This window comes from Silurus meridionalis, chromosome 3 (genome assembly GCF_014805685.1).
Source record: "Silurus meridionalis isolate SWU-2019-XX chromosome 3, ASM1480568v1, whole genome shotgun sequence".
NCBI lineage: Eukaryota > Metazoa > Chordata > Actinopteri > Siluriformes > Siluridae > Silurus > Silurus meridionalis.
In genome coordinates, this window is record NC_060886.1 from 21,034,555 (window position 1) to 21,061,465 (window position 26,911).

Sequence of the window (26,911 nt, forward strand, 5' to 3'; positions counted from 1 at the left end):
TTGTCATTACTGGTAATATGTTGTTTATTGTAATGCTGGAACAAAACAATTTCCTCAATGGGTCAATAAATCTGCCTGTATGTCGGTCTATCTCTCTGCCTATCTATAAACACAACCACTCGCTCACTGCGTTTCATGTCGACCGAGCAGATAATAAGCAGAAGAGGCCCTGTGTTTCATTAGTTCATTCAATCAAAGCTATTTAACAAACTCCTGATTTGTCTAAGAGGTCATTGCCAAATTCCTTTTGAGTTGTTCAGCTTTAGTTTTGAGATATTTAAATGCATTCGTGCATTCTTTGGTTCTCCTCTGATGCTCCTGCATTGGCTTGTTTTCTGTTTTTCTGTCCTGACTCTGCAGTGTATCTTAAGGAATGTGCTTCTGTGTCAAGTGTCGAGGTTTTTGAATTTGTTAATTAGCTGAAGGGTGAACAGGAGCATGGTTGGTTTGTGTCTTGCTCTCAGTAACAGTTGGGGGGAAAAAGAGCCAGTCGCCTAGTTACACTCCAGCCAACCGTGTGTGGTTTTTCTTTTTTTTTTTTTTTTGTATATGTAATGGAAGCTTCTCTGAGCAGGTTCCCATAGTGACAGCAAAGGAGCTGTAAAAGGGTGCGGCTGCTTTTCACAAGATGGAAGAGGTTGTTAGGTCTTAGCTTTCTTCGTACAAAACCCTCCTACATGTCAGCTCGGAAAACCTGTTGGTGCACGTTCAGCATATTTTAACACCCCGCTGCACACTTATAAGCAACTCGACCCTTTGTGGCAATGAGCTTGGGCTGCTTCTTCGCTTGCAGAAGATAAACATGTCTAGAGACTTTTGGTCTGAGTGGTCGAACTAGCTCTTGATGGTTCAAAATTGAGAACAAGACACTCTCAGGCAAGCAAAGATCAGTGAACATGTTAATATCCGCATTCTTTACATGTCTAGCAATGGGATCTGAGTGTATACATTCTTCAAGGCCATTTTTCATTTTCACAGACTGTCCAGCTTTTAGTTATTTTTTTATAAATGTAAATGCAGATGCTGGGATTTGGATGAAATAAGATGAACATAGATTAAGTCAGAAGCAGTAGCATGCAGTCCACCTGGGGAGGTGAGGTTATAAATGTTGATTAATCTCTGCGCTGTCCTTTTTAATAACTCTGCTGTGGTGAACCTTGGAGGATGCATTTCTGGACTCACTTAAAATGAAAGACACTTGGTTGTCTTTTATACATATGACTCTACAAAGCAAACATGTTACTTCCAGACTTGGGAAAAGGGCCTTTCCTGAGGGCTTTTACTGGGAGAGGTAAGTTATAAAAGTCTCACAGCTGGCATTTTCTTTGATGAACGGTAGCTGCCAGCCCTGTATCTTCTACTTTTCTCTGCACCTCCCCGCAGAGCTGACAGCTTCAGAGCTCAGCCTCCTCATCCAGAACAGCATGATTCCTGAAGAACTATAGGCTCGGTGTCCTAGTGCTGCGCATCAGCACTTCCCGGTCCTGTTGTACATTTCTACACCATGCACTATTCTTTCAGTGGCATAGTGAATCTTCACGTGTTCATCAGGGGTGGACAAACTGCAGCCTCCTGGACGATTCATTTCATTTTTATTTGTATAGCGCTTTTAACAATGAACATTGTCTCAGCAGCTTTACACAGAAAATGTAGTGATATAAAGAACATCTCATTCATTTTTAAGTGTAAGTTTGTCCCTGTTGAGCGAGCAAGTGGCGACTGTGGCAAGGAAAAACTTCCCAAGATAGCATGAGGAAGAAACCTTGAGATGAACCAGATTCGAGAGGGAACCCATCCTCATCTGGGTGGCACAGAATGTCCATTTATTACAGATAAACAATGTTGAAGTGCAGTGATGGCGATCAGAAGCAAACAGTAGGACACTTCTGATTGACTTGTAGCTATGTTTAAATTGAACTCACTTCACAGTGGTGTTATTTACCTTAAGTCTGTAACTATACAGCATGCTTCTGAATCCCACCACCTGCTACGCTACACACATTGATCAAGTTTCAGTGTGGATGTCAGTGCGGCGATTTTTACTAGGCGAATTAAGTTGCTGATGAAACTGAGCAAAGTACAACATAAAGATAAAAAGGAAAGTATGATTTACTCTCTATTCTATCTAGTTCTGAAATATCTGTCTCTATCTCTCTATCTCTCTCTATCTCTCTATCTCTCTATCTAGCTATCTAAAATAAAAATAAAAATATTTTTTTATTTACACTTGAGGGCAGTTTATTTAGTAATTTTTTCGAAACCAAAACTACTACTTTAGAATTATATGATCTTATATGATTATATGAGGCAATTCATGCTTCATATTCAAAACAAATGTAAACCAAAAAGTTTATTTAATGTACTGCTATATTTGAAATATTTAAAATTAAATATATATAAAGTTAATATTCAAATACTTTGCCAGCTTTTCTTGACCCTTGGTAAGCTAGAATAAGGTCTTGTATACAAATTGACAGGTTTTAGCCGAAACATTGGCAAACTGTTTCCCTTGTCCTGTGCACAAAAACGTAATCTGCCATATGCGCGTACAATAACATACGAACTAGGTTCGAATATTTTGTTACAATAGGTTAGACAACACTGTTATTTTGGAGTCTGTCTGCAGCTTTTGCTTGCCCAGAGTAGCTATTGCATGTATGATTTATCCACTCTGTGAATATGCTATGCCTTTTTGTGCTTTGAGCACTTTGCTATTGTGGCAAAAAAGCAATATGAATGTAAGAAGCATAGTCTCTTTTTTTTTTTTTTATTACAATATTTTCGAGGAATATAATGTTTCTTCCAAAGTTTTATCAGATTTTTGTTCTGCCTGTTGACCTAGAAAGCATTTAAATTTGCTTGTGAATGTATAATTCTGTTCTCTTGGAAGGGAGTCGTCTTCCATGGTTAATGAGAAACATTGTTCAAACACGGCACTGTTCTGTGCTCGTAATACCCACGTCTATAGATGTAATGCTGTTATGACATGGTTAGAAATACCTTACTATGGCATTTCCACTGAGGTTTCCAAGTGGCTTTCTATCTTTTTTTTTTTTTTTCCTACTCGCTGTCTTTCTTTCCTTCAGAATATCTCTCAGCAGTGTGTGTCTTGGAAAAGAGCCGAGTATTTTGGTCGGATAAATTTAATCTCATTTGAGCTCAGTACTTGTATACTGAGATCAACACGATTCATTTTTTTCCCTTTCATCTCTGTATATTTCACTCACTTCACAAACTGGGTTTGTCATCCCTGTTTGGTGCTTTGCATCTCTTTTATTATTCAAGTGATTCTGTGTGTGTGTGTGCGTGTGTGTGTGTGTGCGCGTGTGCGCGTGTGTGTGCGTGTGTGTGTGCGTACGTGCGCGTACGTGTGCATGCTTTGTGTGGGCAATAAATAGTGTATATTTCAATACGCTGTCTGGAGCGTGTTTGCTTACTGCCATGTATTTGTTCTGTCTGTGTGTGTGTGTGTGTGTGTGTGTGTGTGTGTGTGTGTGTGTGTGTGTGTGTGTGTGTGTGTGTGTGTGTGTGTGTGTGTGTGTGTGTGTGTGTGTGTAATTTGCATCTTTTAGTGAGCTGTGCGACAGTAAGAGACTGTAGTTCTTGTCTGTTGGGCTGACACACCAGCCAATTGTTTTTTTGTTTTTTTTTTCCGTCTGCTTTTTTTCTCCCCCCCTCCTTTTTGTTCTTTTTCATGTCCCAAATGGCGTCGGCAGTGCTGAAGGGAGTCTACAAATACTCATTAGTGCATTACTGAAGTTTGGAGTCCTGCCAGCAAGTCTGTGCAGCCTTCCTTGAGAACTTGGAGAGGGGTGGAGAGGATTGAGGAAGTGAGGTGGGGATTCACTGAGTGGGAGGAGAGAGAGAGACACAGAAATAAGTTTATTTTTTTACCCCCCTCTACTGTGCAGATTTAGAGTTGTGTAGACTAAAATTCTCTCTGGTGATTGTCAGTATGTAGATCTTTTCTTTTTTCTTTTTTTCTTTCCTACAATCAGAATAAATAAAGTTCATATGCAGATTATTGATAGGCATGCTGGTAGAAGTGGTATAGAGTGAGTGTGTGTGTGTTGCAGGCATGGGGTTTGCTACTGTCAAGGAGCCCTGCAGGTAATTGGATTCAGCAGCGTCAATCAGGAGGCGAAGGGCAGCCACTTGCGATGGAGCTCAAATTTCAGCCAATAAAGCTAGAAAGCAAACTCAGCACCAGCTTCCTACTGCACTTGTATTCTCTGCCAAAGCATAAAAACCCGACCTCGTTTGATTGGGTCTGGTCATTTAACTAAATCTTAGTGAGTGTTAATTGTAATTATATTGATAATATAATTATAATATAAGAAGTTAATTAATTATGTTTAAAGCTGGTCTTAAAATCCATTTTGGTTGCGACACTGTTTTTCTGTCCGCTCACGCGCTTGTATTGTGACACTGTTTCTGGGTCGGGGTTGTGGTAAATCCGGCGTTTCTCCCAGGAATTCTAGTGAGCCAACTAGTGCTCATAGCTACATAACTGCATCCTCATAGGTTATTCTGTCGTCATTTTATGTTGACGTGAACCCTGTCTGCCTGCATCGTAATCTGATGTGTTTTGTCATAATTACATTTTGCAGTGCGAATACGCTACTGGAAACCCCTCGGCCATTCTGAAACTCTTTATTCAGCGACTGTTTGCTCCACATTTCTTGCCAGCACCAGCGGGAATTACAGGAGGATTTAGGAGAAAGAAAAGCTATCTCTGGTCCATTTCTTTGGCATAGATCACAATACAGGGATCGACATCATAACCTCCATACAGCTCGAATCTGAAGTCGTTACTATAGACCCAGATCATTTCTGCACACTGTCTGTTTCTCACACACATTTGATGAATGTGCATTGTCTATCTGCGGTTGAAAAGTTAGTCCCTCTTTTGCACATGTCCTACCATATTAATTGCACCTCCCTCACCTTGTCTCCAAAACGTCCTACATGTGCTGTCCCCCTAAAAAAAAACTGTTTCTGTCTGATCCTGTCCATCGACTTCACTCCCAATGAACATCTCAGTATGTTAGTGTCGGGGGACATTATATAAAAATAAAGCTTGGACAGTGTTATAAAAAGAACAATTTCCATTTTTAGTCTTTTACAGTTATGATAAACTCCACTTCTCTGGAATGGCTTTCTGGTAGGTGCGTGACTGTTGAGAGTTGTCCATTCGGCCACAAAAGCTTAAGTGGGGTCAGGCGAGGTAGCATGAGGCAGTGGTGTTCCAGTTTATCTCTAAGGTGTTTATTGTGTAAGTTATTTGTATTCATCCACTCCAACTTTGCTGCATTGTGATTAGTGAGAGCTTTTTAGTGAGTTGGAACTGGCGGTAGAATAAAACAGGAAAAAAAAACATTCAATTTGTTTCACATAATAAATTATCTAGCATGGTTTATGTCAAGGCCCTATGCTGTTGTTTATAATAAATAGATCACAAACACAGCTGAACTTGTACAGCATCAAATGAATGGTTAAGTGTGTTGGGTCATGATAAGCGGTCGAGAGGTCAGAGGCTCAAGGCATCTGTCTTCCTCTTACACTCTTTTTCCCCACTTGCAGTTTTTTTTTTTCTTTTTAGAAAAAAAGCTTGCATTATGGCTGAATACAGTTTTATTTATTTATTTATTTATTTTTTTTTAGACTTGCAATTCAAATGATAATTTGAATTAAACAGAGCGCCACATATAAAGAATCCAATTCACAAGCAAGTTTTTGATTTTGAGTTGCCCCCGCAGTGGACACAACAATGAGTTGGCTGTCATAAATGGCAGTCAGGTATTCTCAGAAGAACAAGGTGGACAGATTGTTGAACGTATGGAGAGATTGAGGGACGGTGATCTGTCTCCAGATGGAGTAATATGGCTGGCTGAGAGAGCAGGTGCTGCTCTCTGTGTGCCTGCGATTCGTACTCCTCAGACCATGTCCATCTCTGGCAGACCTCACAGCCACACACAGGCAGATCAGCATGGATTCTGCAATCACTAAGCCTCAGTCATTGAGCCGCCACAGTGACTGGATGAAGAGCACCAGATAACAACATAGGGCTAACGCACGATGCTCTATAAGCACAGACATAAACACGAACAGAATGTTCTGAAATTGTCATGCCCAAGTATTTCCAATTTCACCGTTAGTAGTTTTTAATTAGACAATTATCTTATCACTTGAGGCAGTGAAAAAAGGTATTTTGGGAAATGTATCGTCCTTCAGAAAGAATGTCAGTAATTATATCTTAATTATATTTCGCTAACATTTTACTGATGAACATTAAAGCGTCTGCTTTCTATTATGCAGCTTTTTAGATTAAAGTCAGAATGAACAAAAAGACTCTGAAAATAGGCTTGCAGATCTCTTGCAGTATGTATACTCTTTATTTTATAATTTATGTTTCCATTTTATTATGTGGATTGCAATCTTGATTGAGGGCTTCTTGTTTGTTTAGGGCTGAGGTAGTCGAGGGCAGACTTCGGTTCAGATGCATACCCGGCAAAGTCTGAACCAACAAAACATATAGTAGAGCAGGTCAAAGTATAAAAAAAATGACCTGGATATAGTTTAGCAAGCCTAGTTTTCTAAACATAAACCTCTCTCTGAGTTGATCCAGTCACATGCCTTTTGTGCAAATGGTTTAGCTAAAGGCATCAGACCAGACACTTGCTCTAGAGCTGGAGATACTTAGCCAAAAATGAAGAACGCTTTCACAGACTTTCGTACATTTTTCCTCTCTGGTCTGATTAGCAAACTGATTTCATGGCTCATTTAAGAAGGGTCTATACCAAAAAGAGTGTTTAAAGAGGAATAGACAAAAATGGCTTGTGTTGATTTCCACTGCATCAAATAGATGTATTATCTGATCTGTTCAGTGTATGGGCAGTAGTGTTTTGTAATGCTACTATGAAACAAGCATTTCACTGCATGTTCCCTGTATGTATGTGTATGTGACAAATAAAATCTGATTTGATTTGACAAAACATGAGCTCTGTTTTTTTGTTTTTGTTTTTGTTTTTTGGTGCTACATGGTTTTTTTTTTTTTTTTTTTTTTTTTGTGTAATTGGGTTGATGGTTGAATTGGTTGAATTTTTGTCATTAAAATGTTGTCTGCCTTGTAAATGTTGGTGTAACAGCTCGTTGAGACGAATGAGATGAATGAGTTAAGTGTTTCCTGTTACTCTCGCTGATGTCACCGACACGCCACAGATAGACAGTGTTAATCCGTCTCTCTATCAGATTCATTGTCTCTCAACAACTGCACTGGCTCAGTTCCAGCCTACAAAGGAAAAAATACTACAGAGGCATGTTTAAGTCAATATTTTACAGTTTTGACCGAAATTAAATGCTTATCTTGTTCTCCTGAATTTTAGCGGTGACCAGAAATCTGGGAGAAGAATATGTATTTTAAAAATGTCTTACACGTTTGTGTTTATACAGATTTTACACTGTAACTGTATGTCTATATACATGGGAGCGTATGGGCGTTTTCACCGAAGTTGTTAATGAGGACCTGTATGTAAGTCCTTTTTTCACCTAGAGACAGAGACTGGATTGGTGATATCTGTTGCCTAGGTGATGTATTGAATAATGGGATGGCTGCACTCTCTGGACACAGGGCTCTGCTCTCTTTTTCTGCTCTCTGAATAGCAGCAAGTTCATGTTCAGACTTTGCCATTGTTCAGCATTCTTGGCATCTGCCTGTTTTTATTGTTTAGTTGAAATGTCAGTTCATTTAACACAAATTTGAATTTATGTAGAGGTACAAATTGATGCATCTATTATTCACACATTAATGGTCCACTTATGACTGCCTCTTCCTCTTCACTTTAATAATGCATTTCGGAAATGTCCCTTAACCCTGTATATGACCTTTTTATGCTCTCCGTTTATATTCTGTGGTCAGAGAGGGAGCTTTTTGCAACCTTGACCTATCCAAAGCCACATAAAACCCTGACGTGTGCTGTCTGATTTGTCAGAGCGCACTGAGCCATGTAGGCCTTTAGTGCAAGGGAGTTTAATGGACTGCAGTCCAGTGTAGTTTTAGGAACCCACAACTATCAAGCTGAGCCAAGAGTTGGATTAGAGGGAGGGGTTCAGACAGGCTGGGTTGTTTCCTCTATAAATGTTTTGCGACCCTCAGTTTCATACTTGCACACATCCACGGTTGAGCTGTCTGTCATTTACAGAAGAGGAGTGCCTCAATGGTGTGAAATTTCAGGGTTTTCTATGTGCATATAACCCAAAAATAAATAATTATGTGCACAATAAGTATATCATTGTGTCACAGTACTTGGTACAAGGTCTCTGGGTCTCAAGAGGGCTTAATTGAAATGTATGCAATTATGTACACGTATAAAAAAAATTCTATTTTATTGTAACTTATTGAAGTATTGTGTTTATTGTGTACTGTATTTTATTATTTGTATTTATTTTTTGCCATTTCCAGCTTGTTTTGTAGATCTGTATGGTCTGCAGATTTCATGAGCTAGCCGAGTGATTAATGTCTGACTTGGGAAACTCTGTGTATCCATCGCCTGTGGTCTGCAGTGTACCTTTTCTACAAACACCAGAAAAACCTGATGCTTTCTCTCTTTGCACTGCATGTGTCAGCAATCTGAAATGAACTAGGGTTAGGGTTAATGAACTCTGGCCTTCACAAGCCCCATGGTTAGCTTCATTCTGAGTAAGAACCCTTTTGAACCATTTAAAATGGGTTGACACTAATTATCCGATGCTGTATTTTATATGAAGATAAATCCGATTGCAATGCTGCTTGTTTCAAAACATGGGGTGTTCTTTCAAACTCCTGCCCATGGTGTGCGATTGCACAGTAAAAATGCAAACGGCAGACTGTTTGGCTAAAGGCAGCTCATCGATCATTGAGATCATAGAGATCTCTTTTCTTTAGTGTTAATGTGAAAGCATCTTTACAAAATAAAACCACTTGTATCGCTAAACTAATTGCTAATGCATAAGCATTAAAAGGTAACTGATGCCAATGCAAACATGCTTGCGATAAACAAAAGGGTGTTTGGTAAATCCTGGGAGTGGAAATACAACTAGAAGCATTCTTATGAATTTTTTTTTAAGTATAACCTGTTTTAAGACATGGAAAATGAAATGGCAGCTAAAAGAAATGAAATGTCAAGTACTTTGCATTTGTATTCTAGTTCTCGCAGCCGCTGTATGCATGACTTTGAGTTGTCTGAGTGAATTTAAAATGCCTTGTGTTATTAGTGTGCATAACGGTAATTACATGTCATTTTAAATGTGTATTCTTTGATTAGCATTTGAATAAAGACCTAACCACAGAGACGGACAAATTGTACAAATGATAAGTATGTTTTTATCACAAGGTTGAAGAGGTGCTATGTCAGCAATTTTAAAACAGTGGTTTTCTTATAGCTATGTCCTCACATCCAGCATGTATCCAAATGTGAAACAGAAAAAAAGGTTCTGTTATTTGTCATCCTTTGGGGAAGACAGGAGTGTAGGAGTCAGGGGTGTTTGTTGGGTGAATCAACAAACTTACGGCAAGTTCATCCTTATCAGAGAATTAATGCACCGCTAAATGCATCACCAGTGACTCATGTGTCTGCTACATGCAATGAGGGCTTATTGGTTGCGAATGAAAAGGTTATCATAAACTAGGTCAAAGTCGAAGGTTTACGTCAAGGCCCCAGATCCAAGTGGTGCATATCGCCTGAGGCGGTATTGGCTGCAGGCAAGCTAGCACTGCGTTCTCCAAAGGGAAACGGTGACTGTGCCAGCAAAACTATTTGATTCCTTAAATTGCCAGCAGGCAATATGGGTTTACCATCTATTTAACATGAACATCTTTTCACTTTATTTTGAAAATGGAATAGAGCAGGAGATATGTGAAAGAGTACAGGCTACAGTCTGTGTAATTTCTGTAGCTGAGACTGAAGCGTCTTGTCCATGCGAAGGTTTTTTATTGTGCATTTATTTTATTTTTTTTCTCTCAGTGGTCAAGAGTTGGTCTCTGTGCTCATGTTAATGTTTTTTTTTTTACCGCGAGGCCCACAAACCAGTGTTTTGGCGAGCTTCCCTTCCCCTCCTTTCCTGTCAGGCAATAAAAACAAACTTGTCAATACGGCACCGTGTACTGATTTCAAAAACAACCAAAAAAACATATTCGCTTAAAGCGTTCAAAACATTCTCCAGTTGGCTTGCAAAACACAATGGCAAAATTAGTGCACCATTTTTAGTCAGCACAAGCACAGGTCAAACATTACTGTGAAATGGAGGATGGGGGCAGGTCTTGCAGTGTGTGTCAGTTAATATCAGAGCTCAAGATTGGCTCAAAGTCTGTTTTTACTATGGAAAAGTGAGACGTTTGAGGTGGTTAAAATGTGGAACTCCTACACAAAATGCATATTTTGGCTGGTATAGTGTTTTCAATTATGTATTTGATCTCAAATCTTACCCACATAGCTCCTGCAATTTCTGTGCCCACAGATTGAATATCTTTTGATCTAGTCTGTAGTAGTGATTGGCACCCAAGTACCCTTATGTGTCAGAAGTAATCCATCTCCAGAGTCCAGTACTGAATAATGAAATTTTTTTCAAAGTAAAGTTGTAATCATATCCTAACCTTTGTGCAGGTATAGTGTTTATTTTTTATTTTTTGGGGGGCTATGGTTAGGAATTTTTTCTTTTACAGAATCTGCCTAGATGACAAATAATTATTCAGTGTCGGAGACCAGAATGCTGCCATCATTCTAGGCAAAAGCCATTTTCAATCCCTGGCATAATATAGTGCAGTGTGGAGCAAGGCTTTTATGAGGACCTATATCTACTATTAGAACAGCTGTCACATTTACACACTATATGATGAGTGAAAGCTAATATGCTGCTCGGAATTTAGAAAGCACTTCACACTTAGACCCCTGACTAGAAAGATTTTAGTTACTCAATAATTTGCTCGTTTAGTCTGTAGAGATGCCAAGCTATCAAAAAGACAACAAAACTCCCCCCCCAAAATACTAGGCTAGACTCATCTTTGTGTTAATAAGCTGCTTCATCATCTTGTTTCCTGTTGGAGTTTTCCATTCACCACTTTTCAGTTGTCAAGGAACTTGAATGAAGCCTAAGGTCACAAATGATGATTAATGATGATTTGGTTTGGCATTTAAGGGAATTTGGTTTTGTTGTCATTTCACTTACTCATCTTCATTGTGGCTGATAATGGCTGAAGTTGTGGTCGTTGTCTTCAGTGCTTTTGGAAGAACAATTTTCATTTATACCTTGTTTTTGAGCATGTCGGAGAAAAGAGAGCCCCTGAGCTCAGCAGTGATTGTGGCTTGCTACTCCATGTAGCATTCAAGCAGCGTTCATTATTTGGCACATCACTGTTAAGTTTGTACTTTGTCTGTTCCACTACAGCGTGCTTCCCAATCCAGACTGCTGAGTAGTGCTGTGATGGAAAATCTATCTCCAAACCACAAGCTTAACCACGTGTGCTAGACAAGTGTATATGCCCTGTATGAGAGGGATGGCTGTCTTGCAAGCTTAGTCTGTTATAAAGATACTTGTATATGTATGTCCTTTTTCAGCCTTTTACAGTAGATTGTAGGGTTTTTTTATATAATTATTAAATCTGGCGTTTTTTTTTTTTTTTAGATCAGTAAATTTTTAATTATCTGTTTTGATAAAATGAAAGAGCCTTCTAACTCCATGTATGAAAAACTTTTCATCTACTGAGCTCTGCTGTAAATACAATTAATTAAACAATGAAATGCTATAAATATTATTTAAACCTAACTTAAATATAATCATATCTCTTCATGTGTAAATATCCGTTTAAAAATGTTTCCAAATTCAGTTACCCTAAAGGTTACAAGAACTTTTTTTTTTTTCCTCCAATATCTGATCCACCATTTTTTTGGTCAGTATTGGTCCAGTACTGATCGTGTACCATTTCTGTCTTTTAGTATTAGATATAAAATTGGTTGTGTGGCAGCTGATTGTCCTGGAGCTGCAGAAAATGTTCCCTTTCTTTAATTCTTCCATCTCTCCTAGCCCAAATTAACAGGGTAAGGTCTCTGCAATATTCTCCACTAAAAGTGCTCCCTCCTGCTGCCAGCCCCCTGAGTACCAGCCTGGCACCTCCACAACCTGGAGAAAGTGTGGCAGGAGATGAAGCCTGTGCCAGTTCCCCAGGCAGTGCTTACTAATGCGCACATAGGCACAGACCCTCTGGCCTTTTGGCAAACACTGCCTTTACTTTTGGACAGAATAGCCATGATTGGTACTCAAAGTTGGGTTTAATCCTATTTGCTTTTTTTGCAAATGTTACAGCGAATGAGTCACTACTTTTCTGCAGTGCAGACTGGTGATTAGTTTTCCCATTTAATAAAAATCCATACAAATGCATACAAGGGAGGAAGAAGAAGAGGAGGAGGAGGGGTGGACTGAAGGTCTTTCTGAGCCAGAGTTGAGCATTATCTTCGAACTACGGCAGAACTAACCTTGAGCGTTGGCATCACTGCACTGGTACAGCCTGCCTCTACTGTCCCAAAAACAATAAAAGCTCCCCCCTCCTTCTATCTGTTAATAGCCATATCAGCCTTACTGTCTTCCCAGGGTTAGGAGGCACATCATGCCCTCTAGAGCTGTGCAGGAGAAATGAAAAGTATCAGAAAACAGATTCTAGTTTATGTATAGCAAAACTGAACACTTTAGTGTATATATAAAAAAACAGAACAATATGTCTTTAATTTAATGTGTGTTCTGCTTCGTCCCTCTCCGATGACCAATATGCCTTTCACATACATCGTTACTTGGAACCTGTTTTCTTGGAGCCACAGCAGAGGCGGTTTGCATGTTTTTCTTTTCTTTGCTCTCTCTGTTGTTTGATTGGACAGCAACATCTGTGTGAAAGCTGCCTTGTTCTTCAGCCCTCCGCTCCAGAGCTCCCTGATGGCTTTTCACCCAAATAACAGGAAACTGTCTCGTCTAATAACCTCCCTCTCTGCTTCCACAACGAAGACACAGCCTAGAGCTCACTAACTCGCACATGCACCTAAACATACACAAAAACTGGTCATTTGTTGCCTTTTGTTTTTTTTTTGTTTTTTTTTTGCGATTTGTGAAAGGACTGAATCACATGGACCTCTGTACTCTGTAAACTAGATACAATTCTAAAATAAAATGTCAATAATTGTGTAATGCAGAAATAATTAACAATGCAGCAAGTAACAATTAGCATGTTAAACACGCTGAAATGTTTTGTTTGGTTAGCAGGGCCACTTTTATTTTGGTGACACGGTTATTTTGCATTCGGTTGCTCTGGTTAGTGGAAAGGGATTAAAACTCTGTCATGATTATTGTGTCTGCTTCAGGCATTAGGTTGATTTTTCCACCCCATACTGTGTTTGTATGTCATAATAATCACCGGCTAGTAACCTATTAATAGATTAGACTCTCACACAAACTTTGCTTTGACATTGCAGGCCTAACTTTGCAGTACTTAGGTTCAGGGGTGGAGTGGTGTGTGTGTGTGTGTGTGTGTGTGTGTGTGTGTGTGTGTGTGTGTGTGTGTGTGTGTGGGGGGCGGGGTAAGATGCTAACTGAATCTGAAACCATGTATCGGCTCTCGGACTACTTGATTTTCTTGTTCTCGCTCTGTGTGTGGTGTCTTTACCCCAATGTTGCATTTTAGTTAGAAGGATTTAGTGTGTGTGTGTGTGTGTGTGTGTGTGTGTGTGTGTGTGTGTGTTTATTGACTTATTTATAATTAAAAAATTCTCTTTTGTGAGCAGTTTAGTGGCTTTGATGAATCTCTACTTTCATCGATTAAAGCCGAGTTTGTATATTGAACTGTGCTGTGCACTTGTATTCGTGTGTGTGTGTGTGTGTGTGTGTGTGTGTGTGTGTGTGTGTGTGTGTGGTAAGGGGTTTGGGGGGTTATGGTGATGAACATGCAGTACCCTGGTAAGGAGGAGCTGGTGCAGCCATTTCAGACTTCTCTCCTGTGGAGATGCAGACAAAGCCCTCCCCTGGGGCCAGGCAGCTTAGTCTCTCTCTGTCTTTCTCGCTCTCTTTTAACGTCTATCCCTCTCTCTTTCTTTCTCTCTCTCTCTCTCTCTCTCTCTCTCTCTCTCTCTCTCTCTCTCTCTTCTTGTGTGCTTTTTTCTGTTGCTCCATCTGCTGTCTCAGCATCTATAAAAAAGTAGTCTTCTTCCTAAAGTGTGAGGAGTACAGGACTGATGTTCCAGCAGCCCCGCCCCTCTGCTCACTGTCTGAATGCTGCCAATATAAGAGCACAGCTCTATGACTTCACTCAGGCTGATAAACAACTGCCACTGCGATTTTTATTTTTTCCCTCTGACTAACTCAGGCCTGGCTATTTGCATGACAGGGATAGGGGAAGGGTGGCACAAGAGGGAGAGGGAGCGAGTATCTTAGAAAAAAAAAATGTAAATGAAAGAGAAAGTGTGAGGATTAATTTGCTTGGTACAGGTGGGGTGAGCGTAGGCCAGCTGCAGCACAGATTATTATCGGGTAGAGAGAGAGACAGCCTCACATGGCTGTGTATGGAAATTAGGACAGCCAGTTTCACAGCACCTTTATCACAAGGGACATATTTTTTGTCCACATTAAATGCTGCTTGAAAGCCCCTTTTATTTAGCTGAAAACAAATGAGCCATGACGAGGGCCATGGACACTAATGTAGATTTTAGGCTGCAATCAAAAGCACCAGTGGTTTAAATGTTGAGGAACTTGACCATTGCTGATGTATACATCATCTGGTTTAGGAAAATGTATGGTTTTTTTCTTCTTACAACTGTTTCAGCTCTTTTTGTATCATCATGTTCCGTTTGTCTTTATTTATTTATTTTCTTCTCTCTCCCCTGCTTGTGGGACTGGTACAGAAGAGGACACATGTGCTTTGTTGTTTGACTACCATTGTAGGTGTCAGGACCACCAACAGACCTCTAATTAAGATTTTATACTGTTTTGACCTTCTAACACTTTTATACTTCAATCAGATTATCCTTAGCTTTCTTAGTCAGCCTACAGGAAAAGTGTAGAGTTAACTCACGTTTGTCCTGAACTGCATTTGATTTTATTTGCAGCTGCCCAGAGTGAGGAGCGAGAGTGTGCATTTACTGACCTGCACCAGCAGTTTGATGAGCAGAGCGTGGCTGGCGACTGGCACGTGTCACGGGAGAACAACACCATCCTGTGCAGCAAGAGCAGCCGCTGCTACGGTCTCTGGGAGAAAACTCATGACGGTGACATTCACCTGGTCAAACAAGGTCAGCTAAAACACTTGTTTTTGCTCCTAACTGACAGTAACAGTAGTATACATGCGATATGCTTTTCTGCTCAGACTTAATAACTGCCATCATTTCATCACAGGCTGCTGGACTTACATTGGCGACCAGCAAGATTGCCATGACGACCGTTGCGTGGTGACCAACACGCCGTCACAGATCCAGAATGGCACATACCGCTTCTGCTGCTGCAGCACAAACATGTGCAATGTCAACTTCACGGAAAACTGGGTGCCCAGTCCCACCAGTGCCTCCATACGTAGGTTTCGCTCTTTCACACCTCTTTACTGCACACAAGCGTTCCTATTTTCAGCAGTCCCTGTCTGATCTTACAATTAAATTAATCACCCTTATTGTACCACAATTGTGAGTGCATTAATAAGAAACAATAGGTCATAAACTATTATCTTGAATATTTACAATGCTGTGCAAAGGCGTGAAATTACTGTTCTCAAACAGCCTTTCTATATTTGCACACACAAGCAAATTCTCCTTGCTGTCTGGTAACCATTTTGTACTTATGCCTTCAAGATTCCTTCTTGTATTTCTATTGTAGCAACTGTGACAGAAGTCGTAAACCAGAAGAGTTCAGAATAGTTTATAGGTTTGAACCAAAATTTTAACTATTTAAAGGCACATAGAAGCAGGATGCATCCATTTCCGGTACCATCTTAGATCCACTGTACGTGTTAAAATTGTGGCTATTCCAAAGACCATGTTGCACAAATCAAATTGCCATTTTTTATCACGCCAAATCCATCTTGTAAATATTAATCAGATAAAAATGATTAGGACGTCATTTTAAGCGTGTTTGTTTGATTTTCAGCATTAAGAAAACAAATCTGTGACCTAGCAGGGTGGATTTGAGAGCAGGATGTGCATTTCTTTATGAAACAAAACGCAATTTTGGTCAAGGATGAAACTGTTGCTTTTAACATTTGCCAGTAAAAACAACTCGATTAATTTATCACCGTAAAAGAGGATTAGTGATTAAAGATTGACTGGTTTCACTCCGAGAAATCCTCTCATGAATAAAAACATGCTATACAAAAACAGCCTTCTCTTATGTAATTGATTGATTGTGCATTTTCCAATCAAATTACATGGATGAGCAGTTGGGTTTCTGCTGCGAGCTCTTTCAGCACCACCAAATCCATTTCACTGATTACACTTGTCAATAAGAAGCTCTGGTTATTTCCACATCAGGGTCAATATTTTTGTTCTCATATTTGTGACTGTTGGAAATCCCATCAGATATAATTGAGGTTGAATTATGAAAAAACATAGATTTTTGAGCCAAGCTTCCTTTTTTTAGCCAATAACATATACTTTGGAAAACAGGGATATATATTCACAAGCTAAATGAAAATAATAAAAAAATAAGTCAATGTTTTAGTAATAAAATAGAAAATGTACTCTTTCAGCATATTATTCCACATTTTCTCCCCATTTGCTGTTATAATAATCTCTTCTGGGATCATGTGCTATAACATTTTGTGTGCTTGTGGGATTTTGTGTTCATTTGGCCACAAGGGTTTTTAGTAAAGGTGTTGTTCAATAGGGTTGAGGTCAGAGCTCTGTGTGTGTGTGTGATATATAAATATGAAGGTGTTTTATGTGTCAATGAACAAATTATATCCTTATCAGGATTCTTTTTTCAGTGCCGGTTGTAGAACTACTTGTTTTTTTCCCCCCTGTATGGCATTGTAGTGTAGATGTAACCAATGACTACTTACTACTTCCCCTTTAGCAAATAAAAAAAAGTAAAAACACTTATTGGATGTCCTAAAAAATCCCAGATATGCAGTTTCATGCCCATATATGTCACACTGAGGCAGGGAAGTGCATTAGAATGTTTTTACTATGTTATTCTTAAATTGGTTATTTCCAAAACGAGGGCATTTTCACGAGAAACATAGGGGGCCACCCTGAACTATGTACCCTGAACCCGAAGCTACTGTATCTACACAGTGTGGCTGAGAGACTTCTCCATAGAAACAGCACTGGTATGTTCTGCAGCCACACCACGCAGCATCCGGCTCAGCCTGTGTTCACCTATTCAGCTCAGCCTCCCTTCGCAGCTCTGAGCTTTGTGCTGCCTCGCCTCAGGACACAACCCCATGCATGTCTCCTCTCTGTGCACTTTCTCGTATCTCCATAAGTGTTGTCATATTTCTTTTTTTGCTCTTGTTCTCTTTCTGCTGCTTTTTTTTCTCCACTCTTTGTCATTCCATCCCCATGTGCCACGCTCTCTCCCTTCTTTCTTCTATGTCTCTCTCGCACACGTTTTTCTTTTTTTTTCTCTTCCCCTTTTTGTCTTGAGGCTTTCAGAGTGACTATAGAAGCAGTGGGCTTGTTGAAAGGATAGGACTGAATCACAGAACAAACATGGCAGAACAATGAGGTGAAAAATGGATGGAATAAAAAATCAATGGCAGTCAGGTTCTGTAGCTGTGAATTATTTCACTCGGAGTCTGCTTTGGTATGGCCAGTAGTTGTGAAGTCCTTTTGATTCTTCTTTCTTTTCTTTATATCCCTCTAACAATGCAACCACCAATCTTTTTATTTTGCTGTTGAAACGTTAAATAATGAGTTGAATAATGAGTGGAAATAGTTTACTGAAGCGAAACATGCAGACGCTTTTGCTAATGGAAATATATTACAGCCGTTTATACAGTGGCCCTTTTGAATAGCAATTGTGCATGGGGTGTGTGTGTGTGTGTGTTGCAGGATTGAGGTAGCCTCCATTTTGGCCTTGTGCCAGCTTTGGGGGCCTAGTGAAGGTGATGGTAGGGGACAACAGATTAATCAGGAGAAAAGTTGGACATTTTTTTATGTGGTAGAGGATAAAACCCAACCTGATAGCTCAGAATGTAGCCCATTAGTCAACAACGGCCAAAAGACAAGATTCAGAAAAATTTCACACTCTGATAGGAAAACAGTTATTGTGTGGTGCTTGTAGAACAGTTTGTAATGTGTGCTGTGTCAACTCTGATTAATCTCACATGTTCAGCAAGAATGTAAGGCTGTTTACTAAACTGCATGCATGCTAAACAGTCGACTATTTAGCTCAGCAGAATGAGATTTGGGGCACAACCCATGTTGTCACAGCTTTGTATAAATATGTAAATTATGTTTTGGGTTTTGTGGCACAACCCAAGTTTTACCAACTTTGTGTATATTATGTGAATAAAAGTTTGCCTGTATAGGTGCGCATGCTCTCTGCATCAGAGATGGCATGTATTATTGAGACGTATAGACCTAGGAGAGCAAAACGATCAAATCTGATTGTTTCTGGTGTGTGTATTTTGTTCTCAAGTATGTCAAACACATTTAGCAAAAAGTAGCTAAAACACAAGCTATAAATAAGTTACACACTGAGGTCAAGCAGTCCTGAATGACTCACTCTCACTCAAACATAACTGAACTGTTTGTATTACACCATCACCGAGAAACCCAAGAACACCCACTGTTAGCCAGTAGCCAATTATCATGTGTTCTCTTGGTAAACAACTCCTCAACATCTGAGTAACAAGGATTAATGATCTAATTTGTCACAACCAATTAGAGAGCAAATAAGTGTTCATCATGAAGGGAAAAAAAGCTTTCAATAGTCTGCTTTAGCTTCTTAATTCCTACCTGATACATTGCTGAATGTGAGGGACTGCTACAGTCTTTGTCTTATTAAAAAGAACAGCCCTATATGCATTTTTAAGCATTTGTTTGATGGGGAGGTATTTATCCTATAAATTCCTGCTGTTATTCCATGTGATTTTAGCCTGTTTATTCTTTTAAGATGGACATTTTTGAATCTATGTTTAGCCCTTGCTTGTGCACTCAGGCAGTACATTTCTATTAAGCCTGAGCTCAGCACTGTGACTCATTTGTTTTTCTGCTGCAGTTTGCGGCAGATCTGTTGTGCCGATGTGCTCAAAGAAGGTCTCCTGTGATGAGCCTGAGCAAAACAGAACTCTATACTCGTTTTTAAAGACCATTAGTGAGAGGAGGTGCTAAGTGCCTTGCGAAAACAGATGAGAACGCAGGCAGGTTTTGGCACAATGCTTGAAATATTGAAATCTAAATAATGAATACACCATCCGAAATGTATTCACTAATGGATCCCATTACAAAATGTAATATGTAAGTCCTTGAGAATACAATCGGAATACATGGTGAAACGAAACCTCTGAGAGCAACTGGCAGTTTAACTCTATACCTTGTACTTCAACTGGTGCTCAGTAGTGCTTCTTTGTTATGAACTGGATGGTAAATATGGCATTTAATCTGTTCATACAATAGTCAGCAAGCAAACATGCATGGACTAAGCATTTTTGTTTGTTTGTTTGTTTTAACTGTATTGTTAGTACTTTAGGCTGGATCTAGCCTAAATTTAATCAGAGAACAGAATAAAAATGGCCTTAAAAGGATTAAAAATGTTAATGCACAAGTGACACGTTATATAGTCCTTCCATTATATAGTTTATCACATCGAAGTACGAAACACTCGTGAGTGCTGATTGCAGTAGTGTAAATCCGACCACAAAACATTCAAGCATAATTTATAGGTTTATAAATGTTTGAGTTAAGTCTAATCAAGCAAATTGCTAAAAGAGTAAACCTGTTTTTCTGTACATCAGCTTTTCTCTCCTGCCATAATTGATTGCAAAAATACACTTTTTTTTCCACAGATGCCTTAGGTAACAGTTCAGACAAGACTCTTTCTAGATATTGATTTAACTAACTGTTTATAATACCTGCTATAATTAAATGGTAATTAAATTAAATGTTGCGGATTAGCTCAAAAACTCGCGGGAAACTGCAGCGGGACCGAATGTTCAGCAACGTTAGGAATAACATTTTAAACTATGTATTCAATAACAATTTTCATTACATTTTTTTGAAACACATTATTGTATTATTTATTTTAAGTGATAAAAGCATTTATGTCTATAACTTCACATTTTCTGTTAAGTATGCATCAAAAAGAAACCAACTTACTGGCGTAATGTCTAGATGAATTCACTAAGGTACCATAGGAGCTGCAGGGGGTGCGTCCAAAATTCAAAGATTTTCGGAAATCGGGGGTCGGGGGGGTCTTAGAACGTAACCCCCGCAAGGTCCGTGGGACCACTGCATAACATGGATTATAGTAACAACTGGATGTTTGGATGACAATGCTACGTATTTACTGTGTTTCCAAGATAAAGTTTTACCATAGCTGCCTTCTGTATTTAAATTTTTTTCAAGTTCATGCAGGCCAAATGAAACAAGGTTTTGGGCTGAATGTTAATAAAACTCCCATGTTTGATGCATGTGCCATAACACTACTTTTTGAATTATTAAGTACATGTGCTTTGAGTCGGTTAGGTGCCCCTTCACAAATTTCACGTTCGGTATGCTACTGCTGCTGCCTAGTGAGTGAGTAAAGGTAGATCTCATTATGAATATTAAATGGTAATAATGTGATAAAAGATACAAGCTGCATAGTCGTCTCGCCAGTATTTTGTACTGCAGTATCCTGTCTCATTCTGCACACATGCTATAGCAGCTGTTTGCTCGGAAGTCAGTGAGCAGTCCGGCTTACATTCCAATGCTCAATTATCTTTTGATCTTTTTTTTCTCGATATGATTCATTGTGTGGTCTTTCTGTCATAAGTAAAAGAATGCGGGCAATGAAAGTGAGTGTTGAGAACAGTCTGGGGGGAAGCTGACAGCCATTCAGCCATGTAATTTATATTCATTGGTGTTGGAAATTTTGTGATAGAAATGGATAATACACAAAAACACACTTGGACATTTTTGGTCTTGTATTAACTTGAGGGTGTTTTTCCTGCATCATTCATGTGTGTATGAGCGTGAATGTGTGCTTGCTGTCAGTGCAGTGATGACTGGAATACTGATTGCTGAAGTTGGTGCACTGCTTAAAGAAAACTTAGCCTGCCCATAACACATCACCTCAGTGCTGGCTAACAGCTCTCTCTCTCTCTCTCTCTCTCTCTCTCTCTCTCTCTCTCTCTCTCTCTCTCTCTCTCTCTCTCTCTCTCTCTCTCTCTCTCTCTCTCTCTCACCCACCTGTGTTCTTGCTGAGGTCTACCTGAGGCAGTTTGCACCAAATGTTTGACAAGTTTTATTGAATTAGAAAGCAGTTTGTGAACCACGGATCTGTGCTTCACTCAAGAAACAGTTGTTTGTTGTGAATCACACCATATGGGAGACAGTTAACTCGGTGTTTGTCTAACTAAATGTCTAAATGTCATGCCTTTAAATTAGGCCTGGCTATTGTAGTGTGCTTTTCTGATTATCAGCTCAGAACCAGATGTGGAGACTTGTTGGCATTGCATTATGGGAAGGTTAGATGGCAGCTGAGATGAGGCTTATATTTGAATGTCCCACAGCCTGTAACTTGTTTTAATGTTTCTTACATGTTTGCCATCAGAGAACAGTCTCCCAGCGAGGAGTAAGGCAGCAGTGCTGCTACTGATGATTAATGATCAAACTCACTGAAGCTACCACCCTGCCAGCCAGCGGAGTAAAGGGAGAGCATGGTGCATTTGTTTTCGACTCCCATCCTACACTGGAATTAACAACGGACTGTCCCTTTCGTGCAGCACAAATCACCTGCGTCGGTCTTTGTTGGAGAGCGTTAAGCATTGTTGAGCATTACATGAAGAGCATGTTATATGATTGGGTTTGCTGTACGGTTGTGGGTGTCAGCACGAAAGCAGGCATGAAGGCCACACGAAGCTGTTTAATCAAGCGTGGATTTACCTTGACAGATAATTTAATTGCAGGCGAGTAGCTGAAAATATGAACTCCCTACAGACATTGTATTCGCCAGTCTCTATTTTTCCTCAGCCTCAAGTTTCCCCTCTTGTCTCCTCTCTGTAAGTGTATATTTATGGCTCCATCAAAGTCAACCAGTCTCAGAAAGGCCTATCCTTTAGATTTATGATCCTCTTTTCCCCCCTCTTACCTTCCATCAATTTTCCAATTATAAAACTTTAGGGCAGCATAGATGTCCCATCCTTCCTGTAATGTAAAGTGTGTGTGTGTGTGTGTGTGTGTGTGTGTGTGTGTGTGTGTGTGTGTGTGTGTGTGTGACGTGTGAGGAAGCAGTATGGGGTTATGGCAGAGACATTCCTGTGTGTAGCTAATAATGAGTTAGTATAGATGTGTGGGCGGCCTAGAGACAGCAGAATGGCAACCTTGGAGAATAACCTACAGTCACGTCTGCCTTTTCTTTAGGCTGCCTGACTGTCTTGGTAAACTTCTGTGCTGTTTGATTGCATTGCCCCAATATCAGTTGATTTCCAAGAGGTCATGAGGAAGAAACCATGTGTGGAAACACATTCAGGATGTGAGTTCAGTCAAGTCACTCTGGTGAAATTATCATGCAGACTCTAATTTTCTCAGCCACAAGTTACTCGCCCGTGTACTGCTCACCATAAGAACCGCTCACACTCTGCCCATGGTGGGTTAAAACTAAACCTAAAACACATTAAACTCAGTGATTGATTGGGCTTTCACTGTAGTCCTTCAGCAGAATTAAGCCAGCTGTGACTCTGATACATGACCATGTCAACACGCTCTCCACTGGGGTCAAGCAGGTCAAGTGGCTCAGGGTCAGATGGGTCATGGTCGCAGACACTCATCCTGCTGTGTGAAATCTGAACTCACACATCCAGATTGTTTGCCTGCCTGTAGATCTGTAGTCTAGACACTCAGCAGAGGCAGGTCCTTGATTCAGAGGGTGCTTTTCTTATTGTGCTGGGGGCTGAACTCGGTCTAAGTCGGTGGAGGGTAACTGGAGCATTCCCTTCTCTTGTAGGCTGATCTTACTCGCCTTTGTCATTCTTTCAGTTATCTCATCTCAATCTGGATTCAGAACTATGGCATTTAAATGCAGAATGCGTTGCCTTGGTTGTTTTTCCTCTCTATTTCACTCCGCTGTCTGCTTTTCCTCTCTCACTTTTTCAACCCTAACTCTCGTGTATTAACACGCTTTTCCATGTCTCCTATTGTTAGCTGACATTCTCGTGTCTCTTTACATTACAGGCGAATAGATAGGGTGGGGCTCTTGAGTTTGAAGTAAAGGTGGGTTTACCCTGAAACCAGCTCTGGCTATACAAATACTCAATTGTTTCGAGAGCACAAAAATGTTGAGGTTAATGTCATATGACTCCGCAATAAGAATTCAAACATGCATTCGCCGTAACTCAGACGTCTCATCGCGATAGAGGACACAGAGGGCTCAGGCAGCCGAATCGAAACTACGAGATCTTCAAGATGAAGAAGAGGAAAAAAAAAAGCAACGAGCCTGTGTTTGGTTGAGTACTGGAACAGTAGCCTCAAGAGAGTGCATGAACGTGGTTTGATATCTTTTTAGGAAATGATTCTTTGGCAGTGCTGCTGCAGGGCTCCTAGACGGAAGTTCTTCGATAGGAGACGTCTGACTCCGTGTGTAATTATCTACAGTGACAGACATAATCACCGTAAAAGGAAAAGACTGTGTGTCATTAAACTGGAAAGGAAAGACATTGTGTCATCACTTGCTGTCAAACCACTGATAGCCCTGTTGTATCTGTAATTCATTACAGCCATAACACAAGGCGGGAGCTTTGACAGTGGTGCAACAAGCAGAACATTTCATGTTAAAAATAAATGATTATAGTGGAACAAGCCTGCATGCCGTACGGCAGTTAGTTTTCAAACTGCATTTTTATCTACTGTGTGATAGTAGTGCTACTGTTCAGAGCTTTGTGGAAATCTAGTTTCTTCACAGTATGCTGGAGATAGATTGAAGGTGGAACAAAAAAATTGTTTCATGGGAATGATTAATGTACTAGTAATAAAATCCCTATCTGATAATTATGTGCAACAGGTCCATTCTGCTTGCCAAGCTTGACTTAGGAAAGGAAGCACTACACATTTTCTGATGATGATTGTTGGTTTTGGAGGATTGTGAATGAGGTTACTGACTGTGTAATTTGTGCGTAGGTGGAAATCACCGTATACGTCAGTCAAAGTGGTGTGGTCCACTATCGAATTTCAATGTATGCATTGTTAGGAAGTGTATTTCCTTCTGCAGTGACTCCTAAGGAGCGTTGCAGTAAAGACCAACAGCACATTGATGGTTTATTTGCAATACTACACCAACTATTGGAGAGACAGAGAACAAAGGGTTCAGGTAACATCTGTTCCGTCTCTGCAGACTAGTCTAGTTGTAAGATGTTTTATTGGTTACAGATCAAAGCATTTTGGTTTGAGGTAGACATGCTGAGAGATTCAGTGTTATATGTTGATTTGTCTCAACATAGGAGAGATTACTTTTAACAAAAGGGTCAGCAATAGCAATTAACAGCTATGAGATTACACTAGTCTGATGACTTACTGGTTATTAGACACCCTACTTCAAAAGAAGCTTTAAATGTGACTAACAGCACACTTTTGATTAATCGGACTTCATGCCTCTGATTGTGATGTCTGCCTTTTCTTAGCTTTGTGAGGTCTTCTCTCTCTCACACACACACACACACACACACACACACACACACACACACACACACACACACACACTATATAACTCTATATAAATTCTATAACTTAAAATGCAGGTAATTCTTTAAATTATTTGTGTGTAATTGATAGGAAAGCACAAGATGCCAAAGATAGTCACTGTATTTGTGTAGTGTACACCCCTATCATACCATGCCAAAAATGTAGGTAACTGTGCTGCCAAACTGCTAGCTTGGCTGGCATGGCAGGAGAATGAACTTAATTAATTTGCTCAGCACCGTTCCTCTCGTGCTTTTATACTCGAGAGAGAAAGAGAGAGAAAAGCTTTATGATTAATAACTGGAAGGATAAATTGGTTTTATGAAATTACAAGATCTGCATCATGGACAAGGTCATGTGTAGAATATTAAATGTTAAACAGAAACATGCACAATGTAATGCCATGCAAGAGCTGAATTTCCAGACATATTTTTGTGTCATTTGAGAGCTATTAGTTTGCCTTCAGCTGTGACTCTCAAACATGCCTGTGGGATTTCACACGAACATCCTCTAAAGTAGATATGGTCATTTTGCAATTATACAGTGTATTTACATTACATAAGCGCTGTTAACCAAAATATTTTTTACTTCTAGATTCAGATAAAGAAGCCCACATCGTTCATATCCACAGTAGTCTGTGCAGTGTTTGGTGGAACACTGTGAAAAATGTGCCCCATAGACTGCTATTATATATATATATTGTTACCCACATGGATGGATGGGGCCTTTTTGTATAACCACAAATCTGTGCTTCCACAGACACTGCCCAAGCTAATCAATGCGCTTTTTTTAATCTGGCTGCATGGGCATCCAGTTACAATGATCTCTGCTGCTGAGCATTAAATTCTTCAAAAGTGTACAGCTGCAGTTCTACAGACAGTCGCTAGTCTGGAGCTTCATCTTCAGCAAAAGAAGGCTACTCATAATTATGTTGTATATAGAATATAGACTTAAACATGCTGTATTCATTTGTAGTTATTTTCTAAAGTATGCAAGTCGTGCCTTAAAAGAAATAAACCAAAGATGCACACTGCAATTCATTTAGCACGTTTTTGGGAAAACACCTTTCTATGCACTGCTTAAATTGTTCAAGGGCTTTTGCTGAGGCAGTTCCCATCAGCAGAGATTCCAATAAAACCTGAATCAGATTGTTTCGTGAAGAAGAGAAATTTGATTGTCAGGGCTGTGGCTGGGTGTGGGTTGCTATGCAGTGTGGGAGTGGGAGTTGGAGTGTGAACAGTGAGTGGGGTCAGTAGCCCTGGGAACTGCAACTGCTGTCATCCCTCTGTTGCCATAATCAGGAAAGCAGAGGAAACCACATTAGACAAGCCAAGGAAGAGGACAAGGACATAACATCATAATGCCATATTGATACAGGCACATTATAGATCTCTTACAACCAACCAATCTGCCTGCTCCCTGTCTACAAGGTCGATATTAAATTTGATCGATATTTACTCTTGATGGGATGCATTCATTAGCTCCAGTTCTGGATGAGCTAATATAAATGTGTGTCTACACAACCCTGAGTTGATGCATGTTAAATCTGTAATATCAGAAATGTCGAAATCAGACTCAAAATAAATTAGTTATCTGAACCTGTAATAATGAGAATAAAATGTGCTTAATATTAAACTTTATTGTTTAAAATAAACACAACTGCAACAATAGGGGAGCTTCAGTTCTAAGAGTTTTTTGGTTTTATATAAAGACATAAAGCAGCTGATTAAACAGATTGGGTGGGAGGATTAACAGACACTATACTGAAAAAGTCTATTTTAGTACAAAGGGTCTGGATCAGTTACATAAAAAAAAGAAAATAAATAAATAAAAAAAATCCTATCATTAAGGGAAGTTATCATACCCTCCCTATCACACTGCTGAGAGGGACAGTGCTTTTAATTGATACCTGGGACTATGAGTAATATATGACTGTGTGTGTGTGTGTGTGTGTGTGTGTGTGTATAAAATACCGTTTTTTTTTTTTTGGTATGTGTATGTATGTATATGTATGCATATAATTTTTTATATATATATAT

The 26,911-nt window shown here is 39.6% G+C and overlaps 1 protein-coding gene across 1 annotated transcript in view; it reads left to right on the forward strand.

Annotated features, from left to right (window-relative positions):
• The window catches only part of bmpr2b (bone morphogenetic protein receptor, type II b (serine/threonine kinase)), a 50,153-nt gene that overhangs the window by 7,007 nt on the left and 16,235 nt on the right, over positions 1-26,911 (forward strand). Inside the window, exons 2-3 of the mRNA XM_046842930.1 lie at positions 15,117-15,299; positions 15,403-15,576. Coding sequence (XP_046698886.1) covers positions 15,117-15,299; positions 15,403-15,576 — 357 coding nt within the window. The remainder of the gene's footprint in view (positions 1-15,116; positions 15,300-15,402; positions 15,577-26,911) is intronic.